Source organism: Vigna umbellata, chromosome 8, assembly GCF_029865625.1.
Source record: "Vigna umbellata cultivar VRB3 chromosome 8, Vumbellata_1.0, whole genome shotgun sequence".
Classification (NCBI taxonomy): domain Eukaryota; kingdom Viridiplantae; phylum Streptophyta; class Magnoliopsida; order Fabales; family Fabaceae; genus Vigna; species Vigna umbellata.
Window position 1 is genome coordinate 41287861 of NC_142172.1, and position 24052 is coordinate 41311912.

The following is a 24052-nucleotide window of genomic DNA, read 5'->3' on the forward strand; positions in this document are numbered from 1 at the left end:
TTATAATATTAGAGTCTTGAATAATTGAAAAATTTATAATATTTTTCTCTCTTCAAAACATCTCATTCTTTATCAGCATCTATAATATAATAAAAAAAATGCTAACTAATAATATTGAAACAAAAATAATAAATAATTAAATTAAATTAGGTAGGTTAGTGAGCCAACCCGACTCACCACGGATTCAACTCGGTGAGCTGGATTGAAAACTAGCCCGCATAAAAAAATTACATTTTTCTTCAAACCCAACCTGGCTTACCCGTGATGAATTGAGTTAGCTTGCAAGTTACAATCCATTTTGAGAACACTAATAGTTAATGAAAATTACATAATAATTTGACTATTGCTTTGATGAAACTGTCTATTAAGAAAATTTGCATCTTTATCATGATCATATGTATAAAAAAATACATTATTTTAGTCTAATTAAAGTTTCTCATGTTTCTCGTTAATAAAATTATTATAATAATAAATTAACCAATTTAGTTTTTATTGATAAAAATATAAGACAAGTGATTTAATATTTTATTTGTATATATTTATTTAATTTTTTTTCATAAAATATTTATTTAATTAGATTTTGTTGTGAAAAAACTATTTAATATTATTGTATGAATATATGTATATTCAATACAAGAGAGATTAATCTCATACATACTATATTTAACATGGTGTCAAAGTTAAGTTATTTTATAAATAAATGTTTGTTATCTTTGTGCGGCCAACGACAACCTTGTCTATTTGTATGTATCAATTTGATAAAAGTGTTAGATGTATTATTTTTATGTTTTATATTTAATTTATTTGTTATTGTTCCTTAATTGTATAGTAAACTTATCAATATTTCTTATATCATAAATAAATTACATTATATGTATATTCAAACCAAAGAAGATTAATCATATACATAGTTTTATTATACTGAACATGATACCAGAGTCAAATTCCTTTATCATTGCACCCGCTGTTGTCGATAGCAGCTCTGTTGTAGTTGGAGTTTCAGTTTTGATCGATAATCACACAGTTTTGATTGTTTTGACCATGCGACCATCCTATCATCACCAACGTATTTCTCAAAACTCCTACACATTTTCAGTGTCTTTCGAACTCCTTTTTTTTGTCGCACATGGTGATTGTCTCGTCTCCTCTTAAACATTTGTTCAAAATTTTCAGATTGTTTTTTTTTTCTCTCTTTCAGATCCACAGTTCCTGGTCGCGTTGAGCAACATTCAAAACGTAAACATAAACTGGAAGTAAATAATAATATTTTTAAGTGAATACAAACAAAAAGAAAAAAAACTATATTTTGTAAAATATAAATTTCATCAGGATTAATGTGATTATTTATAATTTATATTATTTAATAATTTTTAATACATGACAAATAATTGACTTATATGAAAAACACCTATACTTAGATGCAAGTATGTTTGTTTTATTTTATGATGATAAAAAATAAAACGTATTATTTCTTTTCTAATAAATATAATTATATTCTTTTAAATAATTATAAAATAAATCATTTTTTATAATTTTGATTTAGATCATTTTTAAAAATTGACTGAGTTTAAAAAAAATATCAATTCTAAATTATAAATCTTAAAATTGTATATCATTACAAGTTTTTTTATTAATATCATAAATAAACACGATTAAAAAGTAAACACGATAATAATTATTAATATAGAAAATTATAAAATATTTTTTTAATTTTAAAAAGTTACAATTATATGTTATGTAGATAAAATTATTATTTATTTTTGGTTCTTTTTGTAAATAATAAATTTAATATATTGAGTTATTTTAATAAATATAAAATTAGTAAAAAATTGTGAATCTTAAAAAGTGGTTATAAATGTTTATTAATAAATGTATACTTTGTTGTAAAGCATCAGTATGGAAAACTTCTACTACATTGTGGATGATTTTGGTAGATCAGTTTTTTTTTTTTCCTGTTATCATTTAAGCCACAGTTTTATGGATTTTTTTAAAATCTATATAATTTACTTTATTTATAATCATTCCAGTATTTCTTAAAAAATGTTTACTTATCAAATAGAATGAAATTCATATACATGCAACAGTAGATTCAAACAGTAAATCATCAACAATTTAATAAGTACCAAAATATATGTAAACAACAACGGAATATGTTTATCATTTTTGTATTATTTTGTCTATTTAACTTTCTACTTTATTTGTTGGGAATCTAACATTTGATAGAAATGTTGGGAGTCTAACATTTAATAAAAATGAGAAAGTAGAACAATATACAAAGATAAAAGACCATTTAATCCATTACCTTAAGATTTTAAATAAAGAGTGATATTGATTCTTTATATAGTTGTGTTAGATATTATTGGTGTTTGTGTAATCCACAGAAAACTCCTTCCTATAATTCACAGTGATATCATAATAGTGTCGATCTCTTATATAGTTAACTCATATGTTACTGATATTTATGTAACCCACAAGAAACATCCTCTTTGACATACCACCACATATAATCATACATAATAATAACAATAAGAGGAAGGAAGCTGAGAATTAATTTTATACTAATACATTATGTATATTACATATAAAACCCCACCTTAAAACTTGACAGAATCTTAGTAAACAAATTAACTAAGAATAGGTTTATATTATAAATTTGTTTTAGTTATAGTTTTTATTCAGTTTAGTTGATGGAAAAGATGTAGATGTTGGGAAGAAGAAAGACAGATATGAAGGTGAAAGAGGTGGTGTGTATGGTTAAAAAGCTGACTTTGCAAGGAGAATGAATAAAGCTTTAGTGAACAAGTTGGGCATGGAATATTTATGATTATTATTGTTAGTTGGAAAAGCAACATTTTTTTATATGGGAGAAGGTTAAAGCGTCATAGCCAGGTTGGAACTTCTCTTTTCTCTATTTCCTTCCAATCTTCTTTTTATTCTTTTTAAACACCTAAGATTTCTTCCCTGCAAAAGATCAATTCTTATACAAATAAAGTACACTCTCTCTCGTTTAATTACTTTTTTTTTTCAAAACTTAATTTTATAAAATCATAATTTTAACCAATTATCTTCATTCACTTCCATTTTTTTATTCAGAACTATTGAATTTGTTTTATCATATTTGTACACCTGTTTAATTAAAAATCACTTTCATAATTTTTAATTATTCTCTTCTTTTGTACCAGTTCCGACAAAATTATAGAAATTATTTTCGCCCCTTGGCACACTACAAAATGAATTTTGAATTACAATTTATCATATAATTAAAAATATTATCACAACTTACATAATCTTTTATGAATACTCATATTTAAAAATAATAAGAATATATTATTATATTTTAATGAATAAGTGAACAATTTTTAGGGATCGAGAGATCTTCTTAGAGACAAACCAAACTCTATTACTAAATTTGACTAGCTACTTGGTTAAGTGACTATGAATTTATACATAACAGTGATGATGTAACCGAGGTAATAATTTCTTAATTACTGGCTTATAGTTTAGTGTTCAACACTAAGATGATCAGAAAAATTTTACTGTACAAAATTATTTTTAATTTTTTCTTATTTACAGAAATATTTAAACGAGTTTTATTACCTATTAGTCTCATGATTTTCAACTATAAGGATATTTTGCATTCATAAATATACGACAACAAAATAATATTTAAATAAATAAGAATTTAGCATGATTCAACTGACTAGTATTATTTATAAATAAGGAAACTCATTGCTTAAAATAAACATAGCGAGTAAGAGGTTATCATAACAAAATTATCCTCATAATAAAAATATTTATATTAGTTTTGATTAATTTTTAGACAAAAATAAACATTTTAATAGCGATTAAAATTACTTAAAAATAACAATTTCATTTAAGTGAAAGAAGGTGAGTATTACCACAAAATGAGGACAGTCAGTGGATTTTACTTGATTTTAACCCATTAAAATAAGTTATAATTTTTAAAATAAATTAAAGTTGAAAATTATCGAAAGGGGTTCATGAAATTATATTCTGACACAGAAGATGACAAAATTTCACTGAATAATATTTTGGTTAAATGCAACATTTTGTCTTTTGGTTTTGTCAGGAGTGCCCTTGGGTAACCTAACTCCTTGAAAAAGAAAGGAGTGGTGTGGAGTATATCAATCTCAATCAGAAGCGTTGGATCATGCCACTGAATCCAGGACCCACCACATGCTGACGTGTCCAGAGTAAATTTGGCAAGTGAATATCTAAAAATGAGTTCGCAGTCACACCCACAGAGAATGACGTGAGAAGATGAAATCAAACCAAAATAAAAACAAGACAAATTTTTTATTTTTATTTTTGGTATTTTTATTTTTCAAATACTATATTTTTTACACTATTAATAAAACTCAATAAGTATTAGATCTCACTAGAGAATTCTTAAAAATATTTCTTTTATCTTATTTTCTTTAATTAATTAAATTATTAATTGTATGACAATATATTGAAGCTAACCTTAGTAATATATGTATGTTTAATGATTATCTTTCTTAATTTTATATTTTTAGTGAATTTTTTTTTACCAATAAAAGGGTGTTGGTCAAGATTTAGCATATTTGATTGAATATGATATGTGATTCATTTGTAAAACTTAGCACGAATTTGTTCCGGTGAAAAAGAAATGTAAGAAAATGTTTTTTTATTATTTTAAAATACATTTGAGATTTAATTTTTCTGTGAAGAAGTAAGCAAGTGTAATAAATTTGATAAATAAAAAGTGAAAGGTGTTTTCAATAAAAAATGGTTGTCTAAGAAATATGCTATTTCTAAATTAACAGTAAGTTTTACTGTAGTTTATAATAAATTGATTTAATAATCATCCAATTATAAAAAAGTGTCTAAAGAAAAGAGAGTGAAAGATTAAAAAAAAAAAAGGGCTTGTTGAAAAATTAGATTTCATAATTATTTTTCACTTGGATTTGGCTTGAATACAATACATTATAGCCGCGCACACTCACTCCAAATTTTCTTTTCATTTCCCCCGAAACATTCCTCAGTGCAAATCCAAAATTCCAAACTCGGAAACCGCCATCTCTGGAAACTCAATCACTCCCTTTTCTCTCTCTTCTTTTTCTTTTCAGTGAAGCTTTTCCATCGCATTCCAGACCGAGCCCACAAATTTTGACCCTCTCTCCGATTCTGTGGAGCGTGAATGGGAGTAAGATGAACACTTCCCACTCCCACCTCTCCAACTCTTTCCTCACCTAGTGTGCCAGCCAAGAAAGATCCTTCATGGCTGCAAAGCGCGTGTACCAAGTTTGGAAAGGAAGTAATGTAAAGTTTGCTTCTTGTCCTCTTCTTCGTTGCAATTTTAGCTTTTTATGCCATCTGGGTATGCTCTGGTTCGCGGCTCTTTGATTCGCGTCGTGCTAAAGGCTTTGAATTTCTCGGGTAGTTTTGGTTGCAGGAATGTCGAGTTGGAGCTGGATTTTTTTTTGTTTTTTTTACTTGGAGCATGTTTTTATTTTGAAAATTAAAAGTTGGGCGTGTGTTGAAAGTTGAGCTAGTACTGGGGTCGGTTACTGGGGTGGGTTATGTGTTATTTTCTGGGGGGACTGTACAACTTTGAATGCTGAGCTGTGTGTGCGTGATTACAGTTAGTTTTCAACTCAATTGTTTGATTTATGATTATTTAAGGGCAAAGGTATCTGCTGCAATACTTTTAATATTGCGTGTTATTAATTATTTGTAAGTGTTAGGCTCAATTAGCCTGCTTTGACTTTTGGTGAAATAATTTATGAAGTGCAGAATTTGGCCTTCATCCCCTCAAAAGTTTTGCTATTTTCGGGTGAAAATAAAGGTAGAATTAAACACAATAGTGAGTTTGGGCTTTTGATCCCCTTCCAATGTGTATCTTTGAATGATACTATGATAGTTTTGCTTAAAAAAAAATAATGAAGTAATTTAAGACCTTGGATTGAAATCATTGAATAGCACCTTTTCTTCTCTTATTTATGTTTTCTAGGTTTGTCTAAGAAGGATGAAATTTATTTCAAATAATTTTTTGTGATTCTGTCCTCTGAATAGAGTTGTCACGAAAGATTTTTTAATCCTCTCGGGAAAGTGACTCCTGGCGAAAGATAAATTGTAAAGTTGATGTATAGATTATTGATCGGGTTAAATTAGAATGTGGGATGGACCACTTGAGCAGCACAGACAGATGTCTACTATTCCCATGTTTGGTGTGATATGAGTGGTTTGGGGTAGAACAAGTTCTGGAAGGATGAGAAATATTATGTGGTTATCACCAGCTTATGGCCATTCTTCCAAGGTCAAAGTAATTACTTTTGAAGATAAGATGAAATTGATGTCCCCATTCCTTGCTCTCGCATGAAGTAGTTGTCTGTACAGCTATTGGCTGTTACATTAATTTTTTTTTATAATGGATGATGGCTGGTAATATTGATGGTATTGTAAAGTGTAAGATTGATGTTACATAATGATTGCAGCTCCATTATATAAATTATTCTATTCTGCAGCCTACATGAGGTCATCTGACAGGTGATAAGCAAAGGACGATTATGTTTCATCATGTTTTTGGTGCTTATTTGTTTTACGTAAAAGGTGTAAAATAGGATGAGAAACAAGAGAGATAAATGACCTTCAAAGTTTGCATAATATTTGTTATGAGATGATCATGGACACATTCATCAAATGGTAGCTGGACTATTGAAGTTCATAAAGAAATAGAGGCGTGTAGCCATAAATATGCCAAAATAATCTGATAATACTATAGATGGCCAATTCTGTGGTACACCTGCCGAATGGTCTCTGGCTTTTCTCTTTATATGCCCTGAAGATTTTGAAAGGCACAAAGAGTGTGAAATTTTATGGCATTCTGTGTATTTGTTTGCCACGAAATGCCATCTAGATCATCTCTTTTCCTTTTACAGTTGTAGGATAGGATTGTGCCTGTGATGGTGCTTGGTTAATGGCTGGTTCAAGGGATCGATCATTTGTTTACTAAAGTGTTGGAACACATTGCATTTTTGGGTCAGTTTGCCTCGTTGGGATCTTTATGTTTTTGATAGGATAGGAGGATTCATTATTCTCCTGTCTAATGTATGGTATTGACCTCTTGAAATGATGTATCATTCTGCTATTATGGGATTCATTTGTCTATCAAAACTTGTAGTTTTTTCACGAACTATTTTTCTGCAATTTTTTAACTTTTACTGCACTTTGTAGTTAATACTTTTCTCATGATCTTCTGCAGAAATTCATATGCGGGGGGAGGTTGGTATTTGGGCCAGACGCTAGGTCCCTGTTTGTCACCTTGTTGCTGATTATTGTTCCAGTTATAATCTTTTGTGTATGTGTAGCAAGGCATCTCAGGCATGAATTTTCTCCATATAATTCTGGATATGCTATTTTAGCAGTGGCTATTCTTTTTACTATTCATGTAAGTTCAGCTAATTTTTTATTTTATTGTTCGTTTTTTTATTTTTATTTTTATTTTTTTTATCTTTTTGTATACATAGTTTTAGCTTGGTCTATTTTAAGTTCCGAAGTCCAAATTTAGTGCAAGCTACCACAACGAAAAACATACTTTTGACTGTTCACCACGTATGCTGTCCATCTTCCTGTATACCTCTTATGAGCCAGTACTGAGAACTGCAGAAGTGTGCTTCTTTAAACTAAATCACTGACATAAACTCAACTCATCATGTATCCATGTTTTTTTTCCCTAATAGTTTTTAATTTGCTAGGTAAAAGTTCAAAGCTGTTTGGTTTAATGGTGATAGCATTTCACTATTAAGAAATTGATTTTCTCTACTGATTCCATATAGCGTGTCACTATATAATCTCACAGCCTATGTTTTTAGGTTCTGGCGGTTCTCTTTCTTACTTCCTCTGGTGATCCGGGCATTGTTCCAAGGAATTCTCATCCACCGGAAGAAGAGTTTCGTTATGATTCTTCTGTCTCTGCTGATGTTGGGGGAGCTGGACGGCAAACACCAAGTCTCCAGTTCTCTCGAACCAAAGAAGTTGTAGTCAACGGCATTGCTGTAAGGGTGAAATATTGTGAGACTTGTATGCTGTATCGTCCTCCTCGTTGCTCACACTGCTCCATTTGCAATAACTGTGTTGAGCGTTTTGATCACCATTGCCCCTGGGTGGGCCAGTGCATTGGTCTGGTATGAAAGTTGACAGCATGACCTCTTGATTTTATGATACCATTTTTCTTATTTATCGGAGGGTGCTATTTACTTGTTTTCTTTGTTCTGATGTATTTGTTGGCCTTTTCTCCAATGTGCAGAGGAACTATCGTTACTTCTTTATGTTTGTTTCTTCAGCAACTATTCTGTGCATCTATGTGTTTTCCCTCTCAGCTCTTTACATCAAGGTTCTGATGGATAATTATGACGGCACAGTTTGGAAGGCAATGAAAGAATCCCCTGCATCTGTGATACTAATGGCTTATTGTTTCATCTCTCTGTGGTTTGTTGGTGGATTAACTGGTTTTCATTTATATCTCATAGGCACAAATCAGGTCAGTCAATTTTTTTTGACATTTGTGGTTAACATTCTCATGGATTAGTGTACCTTTAGATTAGTTTGTTAACTCTGAATAAAGAAAGTTAAAAGGGATGATCTTGATGGTACTAATTCCACCCCACTTTATCAAAAATCTTCTATTGTTATTTCCGGAGTGTTCTTGTGTTACACGATTATCTTTACCAACTGGGTCAGTGTCTCTTGTGTTGCAGACTACCTATGAAAACTTCCGGTACAGAGCTGACAGCAGGATCAATGTTTTTAACCGGGGTTGTTTGAATAATTTTCTGGAAATGTTTTGCACTAAAGTAAAGCCCTCAAGGAACAATTTCAGGGCATTTGCCAGAGAGGAGGTACCGAGGCCACTGGCTCCGATCATTGCACGGCCTCGTGACCCAGATGACGGCTTGGGTGGAGATCGGCGCCCAAAGGTTGAAGATGATCTTGACATTGGTGAAGACCTATTGAAGATATCACAGCGCAGGAACATTGAAGAACTTGACGAGGAGATTCGAGGCAGAGGGAGCAATGGAGCACCCCACCATACATCTGAACCTGACTCAATTTTGTCCTCAGATCATCGAGCTCCCACCATTCGATCAGATGCTAGGCACTCAAGTTGGGACAGGAGTGGAAACTGGGAAATTGCCCAAGAGGTTCTTGCCAGTTCAAATGTCACAGAAAGCAGAAACTATTCAAAGGAAATGCGCCAGTGAGGAGTTGTGGTTTGTCTCTTGCAATATTTTCAATGGCATCAATCAACCATATATGATGTGGGGTTCCTTGGATACTAAAGATGGAAAAGAAAGATTGGAACTTGGTATAAAAACTTAGCCTACCTTTTTTGTGGTAACCCTAGTTCATTGGGAAAGCATATAAATGCGTGCATGTAATTTGTTTGAGACCCACTGTCCTTTTTTTATCCCTTTCTTTTTTCCTTATTTTTAACAGTCCAATATATGGATCTCATCTTTCCCTGGTTTTATTCTTTGTGTAAATAACCAGTTATGATACTGAAAAAGCTTCTCTACATATACTGCATTTTAGGTACGGTAAAACTGGGCCCTTTGATGTTGTAAGTGCTTTTACCTTGCCATTGACGTGATTGTGAGTGATTTTTTATTGTTCAACGTGTCTTAACATTCCGCCTTAGAATCTTTATTGCGCATGTGGTTTTTTCTTAATATTATGATATTTTAACAATTTTTTAACAACAGATACTATGTGTCATTATTTTACTTTATAGGTTTGTATATTTGAAATCGTTGAATCAGAAGCTACCAATATTGTTGTAAAAAGTTGTGAAAGAGAATTTTTCCTTTTTCATATTGGTGCATTGCATTTTCAATCTTAATAAATTACGTTCATCAGGACTTGACTTGGGACCTGCTATAGATTTCGAGAGTTAGGTCCGAGGATTCTCCAGCCTCTGTACTTGGGCTCGCATTTTTTCTTTCGGCTGTTGTTTCCTGCACCTTATCATTTCCTTTCTTCACTCTATTAATTAATTTCATTTCCACTTTTGTCCTTATTTGAAAGTTACTTCTGGAAAGTTAATCCGGAAATAGAAAATATATTTCAGAAATTTGTTTTCAGAAAAGAAAAATATGTTTCTAGATTTTTTTTTTCGATTTTCGTTTCCGGGACTGACTTTCGGAACTCACCTAAAACCGTCGTCACCTTATATATACAAAGAGAAAATATATAACAGAAAATAATAAAAAAAAACTGTTTGATGAACAAAATTTTACCATAGTCACTTTATTAGTTAGTGAATTTAATAACTAGTTTGTAAAGTTGAATTAAAAGTTCAACCAAAAGCTAAGCATTATATCTTTTATAGTACGAATTTGTTATATGACTTTTTTTAGCTTAATTAAGCACGGTAACGAGTGGTTGTAGGTTCCTAAAAACAGGTAGCGTTAACCTAAATTAGAATTAAAGACAATATAAATATTCCAATTGATGTTGAACAAAGTACTCACTCCCCCACACCAAACCCTAAGGGACCAATAAATAAAGCAACCCCATCACAAAATGAGTTCCTCAACACGTTGCTTTGTTGTGGCCTTGTGTCTGGTGATGATTTCCTATTCTCCCATGGCAGCAAAGGGTGAACAAGGGTTGGCCGAACAGATCTGCATGGAAAGCTTCGAAGACAAGGAGGGGTGTTTGGCGCTGCTAAAGCAAGCCGATCCTAAGATCGTGAGTGCAAAAAGCTTCCAAGATCTGGCACAGGCAACCCTAGAGTGGGCTGTGAGCAAGGGATCAGAGGGTCAAGCCTTTCTGAAGGAGTTGGCTCAGGTGGACAATAGTCCAGCCATAGTGCAATGTGCGAATTTCGATTACGATGGGGTGGTTGAATCTTTCAAGAGCGCCTTAGGAGAGTTGAAAGATGATCCTGAAACCGCTAGCTATGATGCGAAAGTTGCTGGTGACGGACCTGATTGTTGTGACAGAGGTTTGGCTTCAGCAAATATTAGCAACCCTGCCATTGCCGCTCTTAACCGCCAAATACTCCTCCTCAGCAGCTTGGCCTTCAATGCCGTCAGTAAATGCGGTGATTAAGTGAATTCGCCACCATGCTCAACCCAAAGTGTGGGCTGTTGCTATATTTTTTTTTTGGTGTGGGGGAGTGGAAGTCATTAATGAAATTAAACCTGTTGCTTCTACTCAATCTTTGCTTTATATTTACAGACATACGGCTAAACTAAATTTAAATACAAAGCAACATAATTAAGAAAATAACATTTTTAGAAGGATTAGAAATAATTGTTTATCAGAAAATAAACCCGCAATTTGACACGATAACAAGCAAAAACAAAACTAAAGATTTTTTTTAATAATATATGAAGAGAAAGTGAGTAAAAACAAAATTCCTTGACTTAATAAAATAAAGTCTTCTTTTTATCAGGGAAGTATATTTATATGAGAGCACTTGGGCACAAACTATATATTTAATCGTATCTTGATGATAACATTGGTTTAAGAAATAATGACGAGTAGCATTGTTTATACCAAATATTATATATCAAAAGATAAACATTTTCTTAATATTGAATAAAATATTACGTTATCAAATCATTTTTTTATAAAAATTAACACAATTAAAATATTGTATTATGAAATATTAAATATTAAAAAGAAAGGATTTTTTTCTTCAATGTTAGATATTAATAAATAACTTTTAATTATATAAATATTTATAAGAATATGAAATAACAATTGAATGAAAGTAAAACAATTATATAAAAGAATGAAAAGTTATCAAATGTGTGTGTCTAAAAAAATTACAACATTAAATACTAAAAGATAATTCATATAAATTTTTTATATTATCTAATAAAAGTGTTTTAATAGTTTAATTTAAAATAAAGACATGTACGAAATATACTATTCAATATGGACCTTTTTCATCAAAATTGAAACGAATTGGAATAATACATACGAAACTGGTTCATTTACAATCCTTATATACAACGACATCATCGTTCTAAGTTATGAAAAGATTAAATATTTTTTCTGTCAATTCTATACTAAAATTTTGACTGACATTTATTATGATCAAATATGTTTTCTCCTTTGTAAATCAACAATACAGATATTAATATATAAGGATGGTAAAATAGATCTTATTCCGCGCTCCCAAAATTTGTACGAGTACATAGAGCTTTTCAATTTGTTTGCTATATTTTTAATTAAAGTTAAAATAAAAATAGTTTCAAATTTTTTTTTTATTATTATATGAAGATGTAAATGTGTCATGACCATAATAATTTTAGTTAATTCATTCAATTAAAGATATGAATATATATATATATATATATATATATATATATATATATATATATATATATATATATATATATAAATTTAAAAAAAATGACGGAACGATTAAATTTTCAAGCCGTTTTATTACTGCTGGTAAAATTAAAACAGGTCAGACTAACTTATTTTAACATCCCTAAACCTCTACACGCTTAAGAGTTGGACTGATCAAAATAAATAAATTGGACTTAGGTTTTAAATTAATAAACTGAATTAAACTTAAGCAAATTGAACTATTTTCAAAATCTTGATTCTATTAACTCTCAAAAATCTTTTTTATTTTTCAATTGAGTAAAAATTCTCAACATATTTTCAATTAATTATTTAACATATATTATTCTAATTTATTTACGACACTCGTAATTTATTCATGAAAACATTAAAAACAATTCTCCTTTCAATCCATATATGTTTGGCTAATTAAGACTTCATAAATTAAAATAATGAATACATTTCACTTCCATTCAATAAAATTTCTCGAATGGTTTTATAAGTTTTAACCAATTTTAACAAACAGCATATGAAAATGAATATATTTCACCGACTAACATTCTTCATATATTGATAATGTGTTGCACCTGATGATGTTCTTCTTCTCAATCACTTTTAAATATAAAAATTCCAGACAAGTAATGGGAGGATTTAATCTTTCTTATTTATTTATGGCGGAAACGATTACTTATTTATTTAATTGTTTTTTCTTGTCATAGATGGTGTTACACTCTCGATTAATTCTGTCGAATAATTTAATTTATGTTAAAACGTAGTTGTCAAAATATTTTTTTTTTTCCTTTGAAAAATGCAATTTGATGATGAGGAAGAGGCTCAGCAAGATGATAGCACTATTTATATGGCAAATTTGTTGTATGACTTTTTATTTAACTTAATTAAGCATAGTAACGAGTGGTTATAGATTTCTAAAAAATGAAACGTTAACCTAAAATAGGGTTTGAGAAACTATAAAAGATCCCAACATCATGAACGAAAAACTCACTCCTTCACACCAAACCCTCCAAGGCAAAAAAAAAAAAAAAAAAAAAAAAAAAAACTCTATCGCAAAGATGAATTCCTCAGCACTATGTTCGTTTGTTGTGGCCGTGTGTCTGGTGATGGTTTGCTATTCTCCCATGGCAGCAAATGGTGAAAAAGGGTTGGCTGAAAAAATGTGCATGGAAAGCTTGGAGTACAAGGAAGCCTGCTTGATGCTGCTAAAGCAAGCTGATCCTAAGATTGTGAACGCAGAAAATGTGGACGAACTGGCTGAGGCAATCCTAGAATGGGCGGTGGCGAAGGCAAAAGACGCTCAGGCCTTCCTGAAGGGGTTGGCTCAGGTAGACAACAAGAAAGCCATAGTGCAATGTGCGAACTTCGACTACGATGGGGTTGTTGCATCCTTCAAGAGCGCCTTGGAAGAGTATAAAGATGATCCTCAGACTGCTAGCTATGATGCCAAAGTTGCTGGTGATGGACCTGCTGGTTGTGACAGAGGCTTGGCTTCAGAAAATATTAACAACCCTGCCATTACTGCTCTTAATAGTCAAATTTCCACCCTCAGCAAGTTGGCCTTCAGAATCGTCTCTAAAATCAAGTGATTAAGTGCATTCCTCACTTTCTACTTGTAGTGCCAATGCATGCGTTCGTACGTGTTGGCGGTGTCGTTTTTCATTTTTTGTCTCCTTTGGTGTGCAGGAGAGTGATTTATAAAATCCAACTTGTTTCTTTTATTCAATGTTTACTTATCCCTCTTCTTTCTGTCTTTCATTTATATTTTTATATAAACGTAAACTAAATTTAAATAAGAAAGAGATAACTAAGAAAAAAAAATCCTAAAAAGATTAAAAATAACCTTTTATGTGAAAAAAAAAACACGCAATTTGACACGACATAAAGAAAAAAAAATCCTAGCTAATTACATGAAGAGAAAGTGAGTAGAAATAAGGTTCACTAAAAAAATAACTACAAATATCCATATGTTTGGAGTATGCAAGACAAATTTAAGAAGTACAATACAACAATCAAGTAGTGGTTAATCTTTTTTATGTATCCAATACTATATGCAAATTTAACAAAGAAACAATCAACCATTGAAGAGATGGACAATTAGCATAATAATAATTAAATGTGGGATTTGGAACGGAGGAGACAGATGTTTGAATGCCTGGAAAGTGATTTTGAACAAAAGTTACAATAAAGAAAAATTTGGAGAACAGATGTTTGATTGGAAAGTGATTTTGAACAAAAGTTACAACAAAGAAAAATTTGGGGAATAAGGCGGTAAATATGAGTAATAGATTATGTACTATATAGAATGTATGTAATAAATGGCTGAATCTGTGTAATAAATGGGTGAGTTGATGTCTTAATTCTTTTTATACTCAAATTTAGAATATAACAATATAACAGAAAAAAATAAATTGGTAAACCAAGAATAGACATATGCATAATATTTTTCTGTCTTTTTTAATGATATCGAAAAATATTTTTTTGAAATATGTATGAATTATGATAGATAAGATGTATGATTAAATATGATAAAAGGCTTAAATATAGAGCAATAATATATATATATATATATATATATATATATATATATATATATATATATATGTATGTATATATAAAAGTTTTGTTAACTTATCCCACTTAATTAATATATTTTGTTTTGCTCTTTATAAAAATTCCAATTGACATAAACATAATTAACTAAAAGATGACATTATTTATTTATGGTTTGTGAAATGTATAGCTAACCTAAAAATATTCAAATACATAAGCCTGTCTATAATTTATGGTTTGTGAAAATTTAACAGTCGTACGTGTTTAAAATAAAAATTTAAATATTGATGAAAAATAAAAGAAGCTAAAATAGTTGGCACAGGAAAGTTGAGAAGTGTGGGGTTGTAAAGTGTAAGATTTGATATTTTGATAGTTATCCAAAGAAATAATAGCATTGGGAGATAGAAATCACGCAACTACCAAATCTTACATCATTTTCTAATTATATTATAATTGAAGCATAAGGTTCAAACATTGTTCTCCCATGACATCAAATTCAGATGCACATCACATTCAATACTTATCCTTTTGCAGCTTATATGATGACTCTAATGCATATTTTATTTCAATGGAGCCAATTTGTCAAACAGTTACCATCTTACTCAAATTTTATGATGGCCTCTCATTATAATGTAAGTTATCCAAAAGTAAAAAAATTAATAAAAGAAGAAGTATCTTTCTTTTCTGAAAGTAAAAGGAAAAAGCTCTTATCCCAACTTGGCATATGGTATTGGCAGATCCAAACACGCGTGGATCCAAAACCCACCCATGCTGTTTACCCAAATTACTTGCTAACTTAGCAATAAAACTCAAAACCCACCCACCAAAGTGCTCCACCCCACTATATAGCATCAAAATTATCAAAAATATTAGGGTTTTTGCAGCCATGTATATTCTTTCTTAGAACGTCAATGTCACTTGTCGATGCTCTAAAGAAGAATTTTAATCTCTTATTCAGACTAAAATAATGTATTACATACCCACTAGAAAATACGTACGTCATGAGATGTAAATCATTTATACATAAAAATATATAGTATATATGAAGTATGTCGTTATTCTATTTCATAAGATCATGCATATAACCTATTGTTTCGAGAGAAAAAAACTCATTTGTTTGTTTGAATAAAAATTGATTATAATCCTGTAATATATATATATATATATATATATATATATATATATATATATATATATATATATATATATATATATATATATATATATATGATGATGATGATGATAAACAAATATATATAAGTTTTTGAAAACATGTCGTTATGTTTCTGTGAAAACTTCATTACAGCCTTGGACGTGTGATGCATATAATACAGTCAAATATACGAGTGAGTGAGAGCAAAATGGTTGTCAAATCATATAGGTAGAACATACTATCAGAACAATGCTAAGATAAAAACAGCAAATCATGAACTTTTCATCAGATTGGTAAAAACAACTGTAAATAACAGAAAAAATATTTTCACATAAAAGACAGCGTTTTCATTGTTTATATTCATAAACTATTTTCAACTTATTTAAATAATTCTTTTGGGTGATTTAAGAAAATAGTTTGTAATTTGTATAAAACCGTTTAGTTATCTTTCTTTTTCAATTATCTAAACAATTTACATATAAGCACTTGTTTAAGAAAATTATAACTAAGTTGTTCAATTATGTGACTAGTTCGTAATTAGGAATGCCTAAAAAAAGCAAATATTAACGACTATAGACACATACTAAAAAAGAGTTTTAAAAGAACTTCATCTTCGTACACTACTAGACTTGAGTTAATTAAAAATCTAACATGACTTACTGATCCGAGGTTTCAATTTGCGTCAGTAGAGAGGGCATCTGATAATCTAGGTAGATTATAGGCCCAAACAAAGTTCACGATAATGCAAATTCTACATTAAAATAATTATGTGGCAAAAATAACAACAAAAAAATGAAAATTAATTCATACATAGTTCATTTTTAAAAGTAAAATAACTTTTCATAAAATAAAAATGAAAAAAATATTAAAATAAATCTTTATACAAATAAAAATTATTTTTTCAATCCAAATTTGATCCAATTAGTAATCGATTTAGACTTAGGTCAAGATAGACTAATTATGGTCATGTCAAGATAGCATAGCCTAAGTTATATAAAACTGAGTCGAGTTTAAATTAGGTCAAAGTAGACTGGAATCAAGTCGATCTAAGTTAGAATTGGCTAAGTCATGTTGATTGAGGTGAAGTTGAGACAAGCTTGACTCATGTTTGATCAATTTGAATTGGATCCAATATGGGTTAAGTTAAGTCAAACTCATGTTAAGTAAGTTATACCTAATTAATACGAGTGATCAAGTTAGGTTGAGTATGGACCATCTCAAAAGATCATACTAGGCCCAGGTTGGACCAAGTTCATGTCAGTTCAAGTCCATGTCCAAAAGGGTATAATCAAGTTAAGTTGGGCCTAGGTTAGACCAAGTTTGATTGTGCCACATTGGATTAAGTTGAGTCAAGCTAAGGAGGCCCAAGTTTAAATCTTGTCATGTGAGTTTGGGTTGAGATAGTCCCAAGTCATATATAGACTCATGTTAGACAATGTTAGGTTTGACCCGAGTCAAGCTAAGTTAAACGAGCTAAGATTGATGGAGTTGGCCCAATCAAGTTAAGTCCACTAGGACCAAAGTTAGGCAAAGTTGCGCTCAATAAAAAATGGTTAGGTTGCATTGAGTCCAAGTCATGCAAGGTTAGGTCAAACAAACAAAAGTCATGTTAGATCGTGTTAGGTTGAAGTAGGTTGGGTTGGGTTAAAACAAAAATATGACTAAGTTGGGCCTAAGACATTTTGAATTGAGTTAGGTCTGCCCAAGTCTAGATGGGACTATGTTAAGTCAAACTCAAATTAGTTTGATTCATGCCAAATAAACCCATGTTAAGTTGGTCAGACTTAACTATGTCAAGATAAGTTGGATTAAGTTGGATTCAACTGAAATCAATATTAAGTCTAATTGTGTTGAACCTAATTGATAAAAAGTTAATTTGGATAGAATCAAACTAAGTTAAACTAGATTGAATATGACTAACCTACACAAGTTAAGTATAACTTAAATAACATGAATTAAACCTCAACCTTACAATTAAATTACAAACAATAAAAATTATTAAAAGTCAATTTAAAACTTTTAGGAATCAATTTACAATTTAGAATATTTTAAACATTTAAGAAACTTATAGTAAATTAATTGAAGTTTTAATGGACTAAAATTACTTTTGACTACAATAAAAAATTTACTTTATGAAAAACCTTTGAAAATTGAAGCTTTTTCAATCTGTTGATTTGATATAATGAATGAAAATGAGCCTTATTTTAAAAGTGTATTGAAATTATTCACAAATCATTGATGAAATTTATATTTCTAACCACATTACTTAAAAACATAAATAATATACGAAGCGTATGTATATATTTTATAATCATTAGAATAAAAATAAAAATTAACATTTTAAAAAGTTAAAAAAAGATTATATTATTTAAAACTTGAATACTAAGAATTATTTATTTTTTATATATTTTTCTTTTTGTTTAATGGAATTTTTTTGCAGGTGATAAAATAAAAGAAAATTAACATAAACAATACTTGATATAGATTTTAATAAATTTGAAATTAAAATTTTTCATATAAAAGTTTTCATAAAAAGACAAATAAGAAAATAGGGTAAAATTGTATTAAAAAAAATAGTTAAGGAAAATATTAGCTGTAGATAAAATTTTAACAAAATTGTGCTTTGTCGTATTGGGGCACATGTAGGAAAAGACCTCGGAATGTTTAATGAAGGCCTCTGGAAACCACGCATGGGGTGACGTCACATTGTACCAAAGTAAAATGAAAATAGAATATGAAGAAAGAAAATGATTTTGAGATACTTATATTCCTCTCATTTTCTTACGTTGTTGGGATCGGAGATGTAAAAGTGATGGTGATGTTTGCCGTTTGGGTTTGGTGCTTCTGACGAGACGTAAACCTTAATCTCACGTAAACTCATTCTGATCACTATTATAGCATTATTTTTTCTATAAGCCACTATTTTACTATTTCTTTTGCTTAATGTATTATTATAATAATTTCACAATCTTCAAAGAGATCAATTATACACCTAGCATCTACCTATAGTAACCTAATTTTTTTTCAATAATTTTCATTCACTAATTTACAGAACACTATTTTTGTCTTTTTTCGTGTAACATTGTGGAGGTTGCTGTTTCGCAATTCATGCTTCATGCTTTGGGTTCTAGCTGGTTCAACGTTTTTCATGCACTACTCACTACATTTGGCATATTTTCAGTCTTTTAAAAGTTAAACCTGGTATCGATTAATTAAAACCTAAGTAGGTTCAGTATAATTCCAGATTTAAATACACCACGTTACGCACCTATAATTACACACAAGTTATAAATTTCTCAATATCATCATCACACAAAAATAATATGAGATAATAATACACTCAAAAGACAAAATAGAAAAATAATTAGCTTCTTTTTCCTCAAAAATAACTTGTCCAAACTAAATTATATTACACAATAAATTAAGTTACTCTCAACTATTTTGAATTTTGATTAATAATTTCTTTATTTTTTATTATTTTTCTAAAATGGAAAACAATATGCAAACATATATAGAAGAAGCAAAAAGATTTTCATTCCTTTTATCTCAAATATCTATTTATAAAAATTTATATTATTATTACATTAATATTTTAAATTTTTTTTATGTTCGTTTACAAGTTCTGCATTTACATTCGAAAGTTATTCTACGTTATTATAAAATATGGATTCATTATTAATTGGCCTCACAAACTATCTAATATATTTTTCCTGTTCTTCGTGTGCTGACCATATTCAACGTTAAGTTACTTTTTATGACTCAATCAAAGTAAATTTACATGTTCTATAACTTTCAATTAATTTTATATTTTTACTTTTAGTTTATAATCACCTACTAGCTTATAAACTAGTTTATTTTCTCTTTTTTATTCTCTTTTAATGAAGCCTAAGTTTCTAAAGAGTATATTTCCCATAGCACCCACCACGTGATGACTTCACCTTGTATGACTAAATAATTCTAACTATTTTATGATCATAAATTCCAATATAATAATTATAGTTTTCATAAAATAAAAAATCTTTTGAAATAAACTCACGCATATAAGCCGTCTTTTTTTTTCAAATACAATTTGTGGCTTGCCAATGCTGGTTGCCTTCATTGAATGACATTAAGTCAAAATTCAATGTCTATGAAGGGGTTGAATTAATATTTTAATTATTATAGTTGATTTTTACGTAATAGTATAACATAATTGCAACAAATAATGTCTCTAATAAGCTGGTCCAAATTTTGATTTATTCAATATGACGCTTGAAACTTATAGCAACCATACGTTATAAAAAGCTCAAAGTCCAATCAAAACCAATTATACCATGACAAATTGATTATTAAACGTTAGTAATTAAAGTCCTGCACAAATTATTGGAAATGTTCCAGACTAATATTCCTTCACACCCTATCACATGACAGAGCCCAGGGATGTAAGAAAAGTAAGACGACATTTGTTAAACGTAACAACAAACATTACATGAATATAAAACATGAAAAAATATGTATGTCATATAGTTCTTCGTACTATATTATACTCTTGTATACCACCATGATATATAACCGAATAACACAACCTATATTAGTTAGATAACATCGTAAGACATGTTTTATTAACTTAAATTAAACAACAATGAAAATGTTATTTAAAAAATTATAGATAAAAAAGGTAATGTATTGAACTTTTTTTTCTTTATAAATATTCTTCTCTTTAAATTTCTAAGATATTTTTTCAAAGCAGATTTTATGTTAAATTTTATTTTTAACTTTGATATTTCAGTTGACATTCAAAGTTTTAACAATTATATGTCATCTTGTGAAAAAAATATTTAAAAATAGACACATCAAACCAATATTTTATACTAATTAATAATGTATAAAAATAAAACTTATTTGTATCTATCTTAAATATTTTATTTCTTTTTTATTTGTGTAGCTTAAATGAAAATATGTATTTCTTTTGTTACTTAACAACATGTCATGTTTAAGTTCATAAAATGTCAACATTTTAAGTTTGTGTTGATTTGACTTGTCCACATCGATTCATGGGCACTCTCAAAATATAAGATATGAAAAAGGAATAGCACATTCATGCCGCTTATGTTAAATAACTAAGGCTTGGAATTCAAAGTCAGTTCAATTCATGCAACACTTTGATAAAATAATAGTCATCATCTCCATCATATAAATCTACCTGGGTGATTAGTAACGTGTTAGTTGGTATTATATATACATATATATATATATATATATATATATATATATATATATATATATATATATATATATATATATATATATATATATTTATTTAATGTATTCATATTTTTGTTTACACAGTGCCTCTTGAACATTTTTGGTTAATTAGGGGAAAAATTTTATGTTACTAATGTATATTAAAATTCATTATATGAAACTTGTGTACTCTTGTCTAATGTTGATTTATGGTTAATGTTTTTTTTTTCAGATGTGATTACATATTATTTTTAAATTATTATCTTATTTTAATTAAAATTGGTTTTCAAAATATTGAAAAGTTTATATTACATCATCCAAGCATAACATCTAAAACATTTGAAGACATAATAAATAAGCATTTAACATTACCTTAAAATTGATGATTGAGCTTTATTGAAACAAAAACAATGTTTCATTTAATACAAACTTCATTCCTATCTTATTTTGCAAAGAAAAGAATTTTTTTTTGGAACAAATTTCAATTTTCTTGTGAGTACATAACGTTGATTTTGACACTGCATTTCAACTAACATCCGATGTTATTAATTTCATAAATTTAGGGCTTGGGTTGATCCACGCGTCAATTTAATAAATTCAGATAGTTCATTCTATCTATTAATTTATTTCAATTTTTTCAACATAATATTTCAATTTATACAACTTTGTAGTATTAATAAAGATAAAATCTCTCATTTTAATAATTAATTATTATACTCAATACCATCTTACGTCTAAATGCAAATTCCCAATCAAATAACATAACACACTTATAACTTTTATCCATTATTCAACTAAATTAATTTAATATACTTTTTAATCCTCTTTCGTTTATGTTCATTTAAGTTGAAATAAAAATTAACTTGAAAGTGGACACTAGAAACGAAATTAAGAAAAACTAAAATGGACCAATTCTTCATTTAAATCTAACAATTAATTAGCATTGGTTATTTGATTATAAATGGACTAATATAACACTAATCAGCCTACTTGGAATTCCTACCATGAATTGAGTTTTAATTTAATTAGGTTTGAGAAAATATTTTTTCTTAACTTAAATTAATTATGAGACTCCAATCTCATCAATTAAGACAGAAATTCAAACCATTTTATACCTAACCTCAAATTAATTCAGAATTGTTCTAAACTCTGAAACATTGCACAAAAATAGACAAGAAGAATGGAATATAAAAAGCAGAGATGATTCACTGAAAATTATATATTAGTGATACATAAAAGAGAACATTGACCATGAACCTTAATTTATGGTTGCAAGTCAATTTACAAATGTTTTCACATTAAAATTCATATAAATCTTTAGCAAATTTGTCTAGACTTAAAAGAAATTCTAAAAATTAGTAAGCAATTAAAATCCAAAGAATCATGACTATTTTAAAAGTGAATAATTATAATACATAAAATTAATAACACATATGCACTGCTATGAGTAACAACAAACCATCAATTTTTGTATTACAAAAATTACAAAACTAAGGTATTTATAAAAAATTAATGTATTATACTGGATAAAAATGGTGAAAGATAAAATGTATGAAAAGTCAATTGAAGAATAGTAAGAGTATAAATGTGATTAAAAAGTATGAGTATAATAGATATGTTGAGTAAATGTTCTTGTTTGTATATAGTATTGGAGTAATTCCAGGGTCATGTAAATGTTATTGCATTCTTGGTACCTTCTTTCTATAAAATCATTGATGAAAACATGGAAATGAATAACATGTTGAAACCTTCTTGATATTATATAGTTTTTGAATAGGGATTTTTAGTGTGATAATTATTTTATCAATTTGAGAATTTTGTAATTGTCTTAAGGTTGAGAAATATTGTGACATAAAATGTAGTAGATCTTTAATAAACAAGCAGTGATATTGTGCTTTTATGCTGAATACTTGTTTTTATATTTATTCTTGTGAAAATGATATGTCTGGGTAATTTTTCTATTTTTTTTAATATAAAAACCATATGTTTGGATATGTACATACAATGTGATTTATTTAAGAATTTTACACCAAATTAATTAATTTTTTTAAAATTATAATCTAATTGCATCAAATATAGATTAATTAGTTAAATTTTATGACAAATAGTTTAGTATTAAATTTATTATCATAAATTAATAAATCCAAATCAAATAAATAATTATTATTTATGAAGTTCTATAATGATGATGATATGATTTTCATTATTATTGAGTTAATGTAAGATAATTATAACAGGTTAACCTTTTCAATAATAGAGTTATGTGTGATTTATTTTTTGATAAAATTACATGTTTTTTGAAAAGAAAACACTATACATTTTCAGACATCTAAATCCAAACCAATTGAATTTTATTTGGTTAATTTTTATTTGGATGGTAAAAGTTATTAACAAATTTATACCAATCCAAATTATTAAAAGTTGGCTAATTGAGTTTTATGTTCTCATTCATCCAAATCAAACTAATACCTAAACACCCCAATGCAGTATAAAAAACGAGTAATGGTAACATATATTTTTATATTTATTTGATATTTGATAGAGTTTAAGAATAAAATAATTATAAAGATATAATTTGTTGTATTTTTTTTAAAAATAAATAAAAAATGAATAAAAATAATGTCAAAAGAAAATGTAGGTATATCAAAAAATATTTTTGAAAAAGTGTCCATCTTGTTCATATATAAAAAAGTAAGTCACGTAATATTAGAAATCACGGTTTAAAATTTTAGTACGATGTAACAAAATTAATTTTATATAATT

General features: G+C 28.6%; 3 protein-coding genes across 3 annotated transcripts; all 3 read left to right on the forward strand.

Annotated features, from left to right (window-relative positions):
• Positions 1 to 4974: 4974 nt before the first annotated feature.
• On the forward strand, positions 4975 to 9608 carry LOC124824248 (protein S-acyltransferase 8-like). The gene is made up of 5 exons (XM_047296658.2): positions 4975 to 5304; positions 7247 to 7432; positions 7857 to 8168; positions 8291 to 8524; positions 8742 to 9608. The coding sequence occupies exons 1-5, from the start codon at positions 5263 to 5265 to the stop codon at positions 9243 to 9245; spliced, it is 1278 nt and encodes a 425-aa protein (XP_047152614.1). The 5' UTR covers positions 4975 to 5262; the 3' UTR covers positions 9246 to 9608.
• Positions 9609 to 10525: 917 nt separating this feature from the next.
• Positions 10526 to 11159, forward strand: LOC148194741 (uncharacterized). The gene has a single exon (XM_088096618.1). It carries the CDS (start codon positions 10567 to 10569, stop codon positions 11095 to 11097), a length of 531 nt encoding a protein of 176 aa, XP_087952744.1. The 5' UTR covers positions 10526 to 10566; the 3' UTR covers positions 11098 to 11159.
• A 2228-nt stretch (positions 11160 to 13387) lies between these two features.
• On the forward strand, positions 13388 to 14050 carry LOC124824247 (uncharacterized). Its single transcript, XM_047296656.2, has one exon. It carries the CDS (start codon positions 13419 to 13421, stop codon positions 13947 to 13949), a length of 531 nt encoding a protein of 176 aa, XP_047152612.2. The 5' UTR covers positions 13388 to 13418; the 3' UTR covers positions 13950 to 14050.
• Positions 14051 to 24052: the final 10002 nt, after the last annotated feature.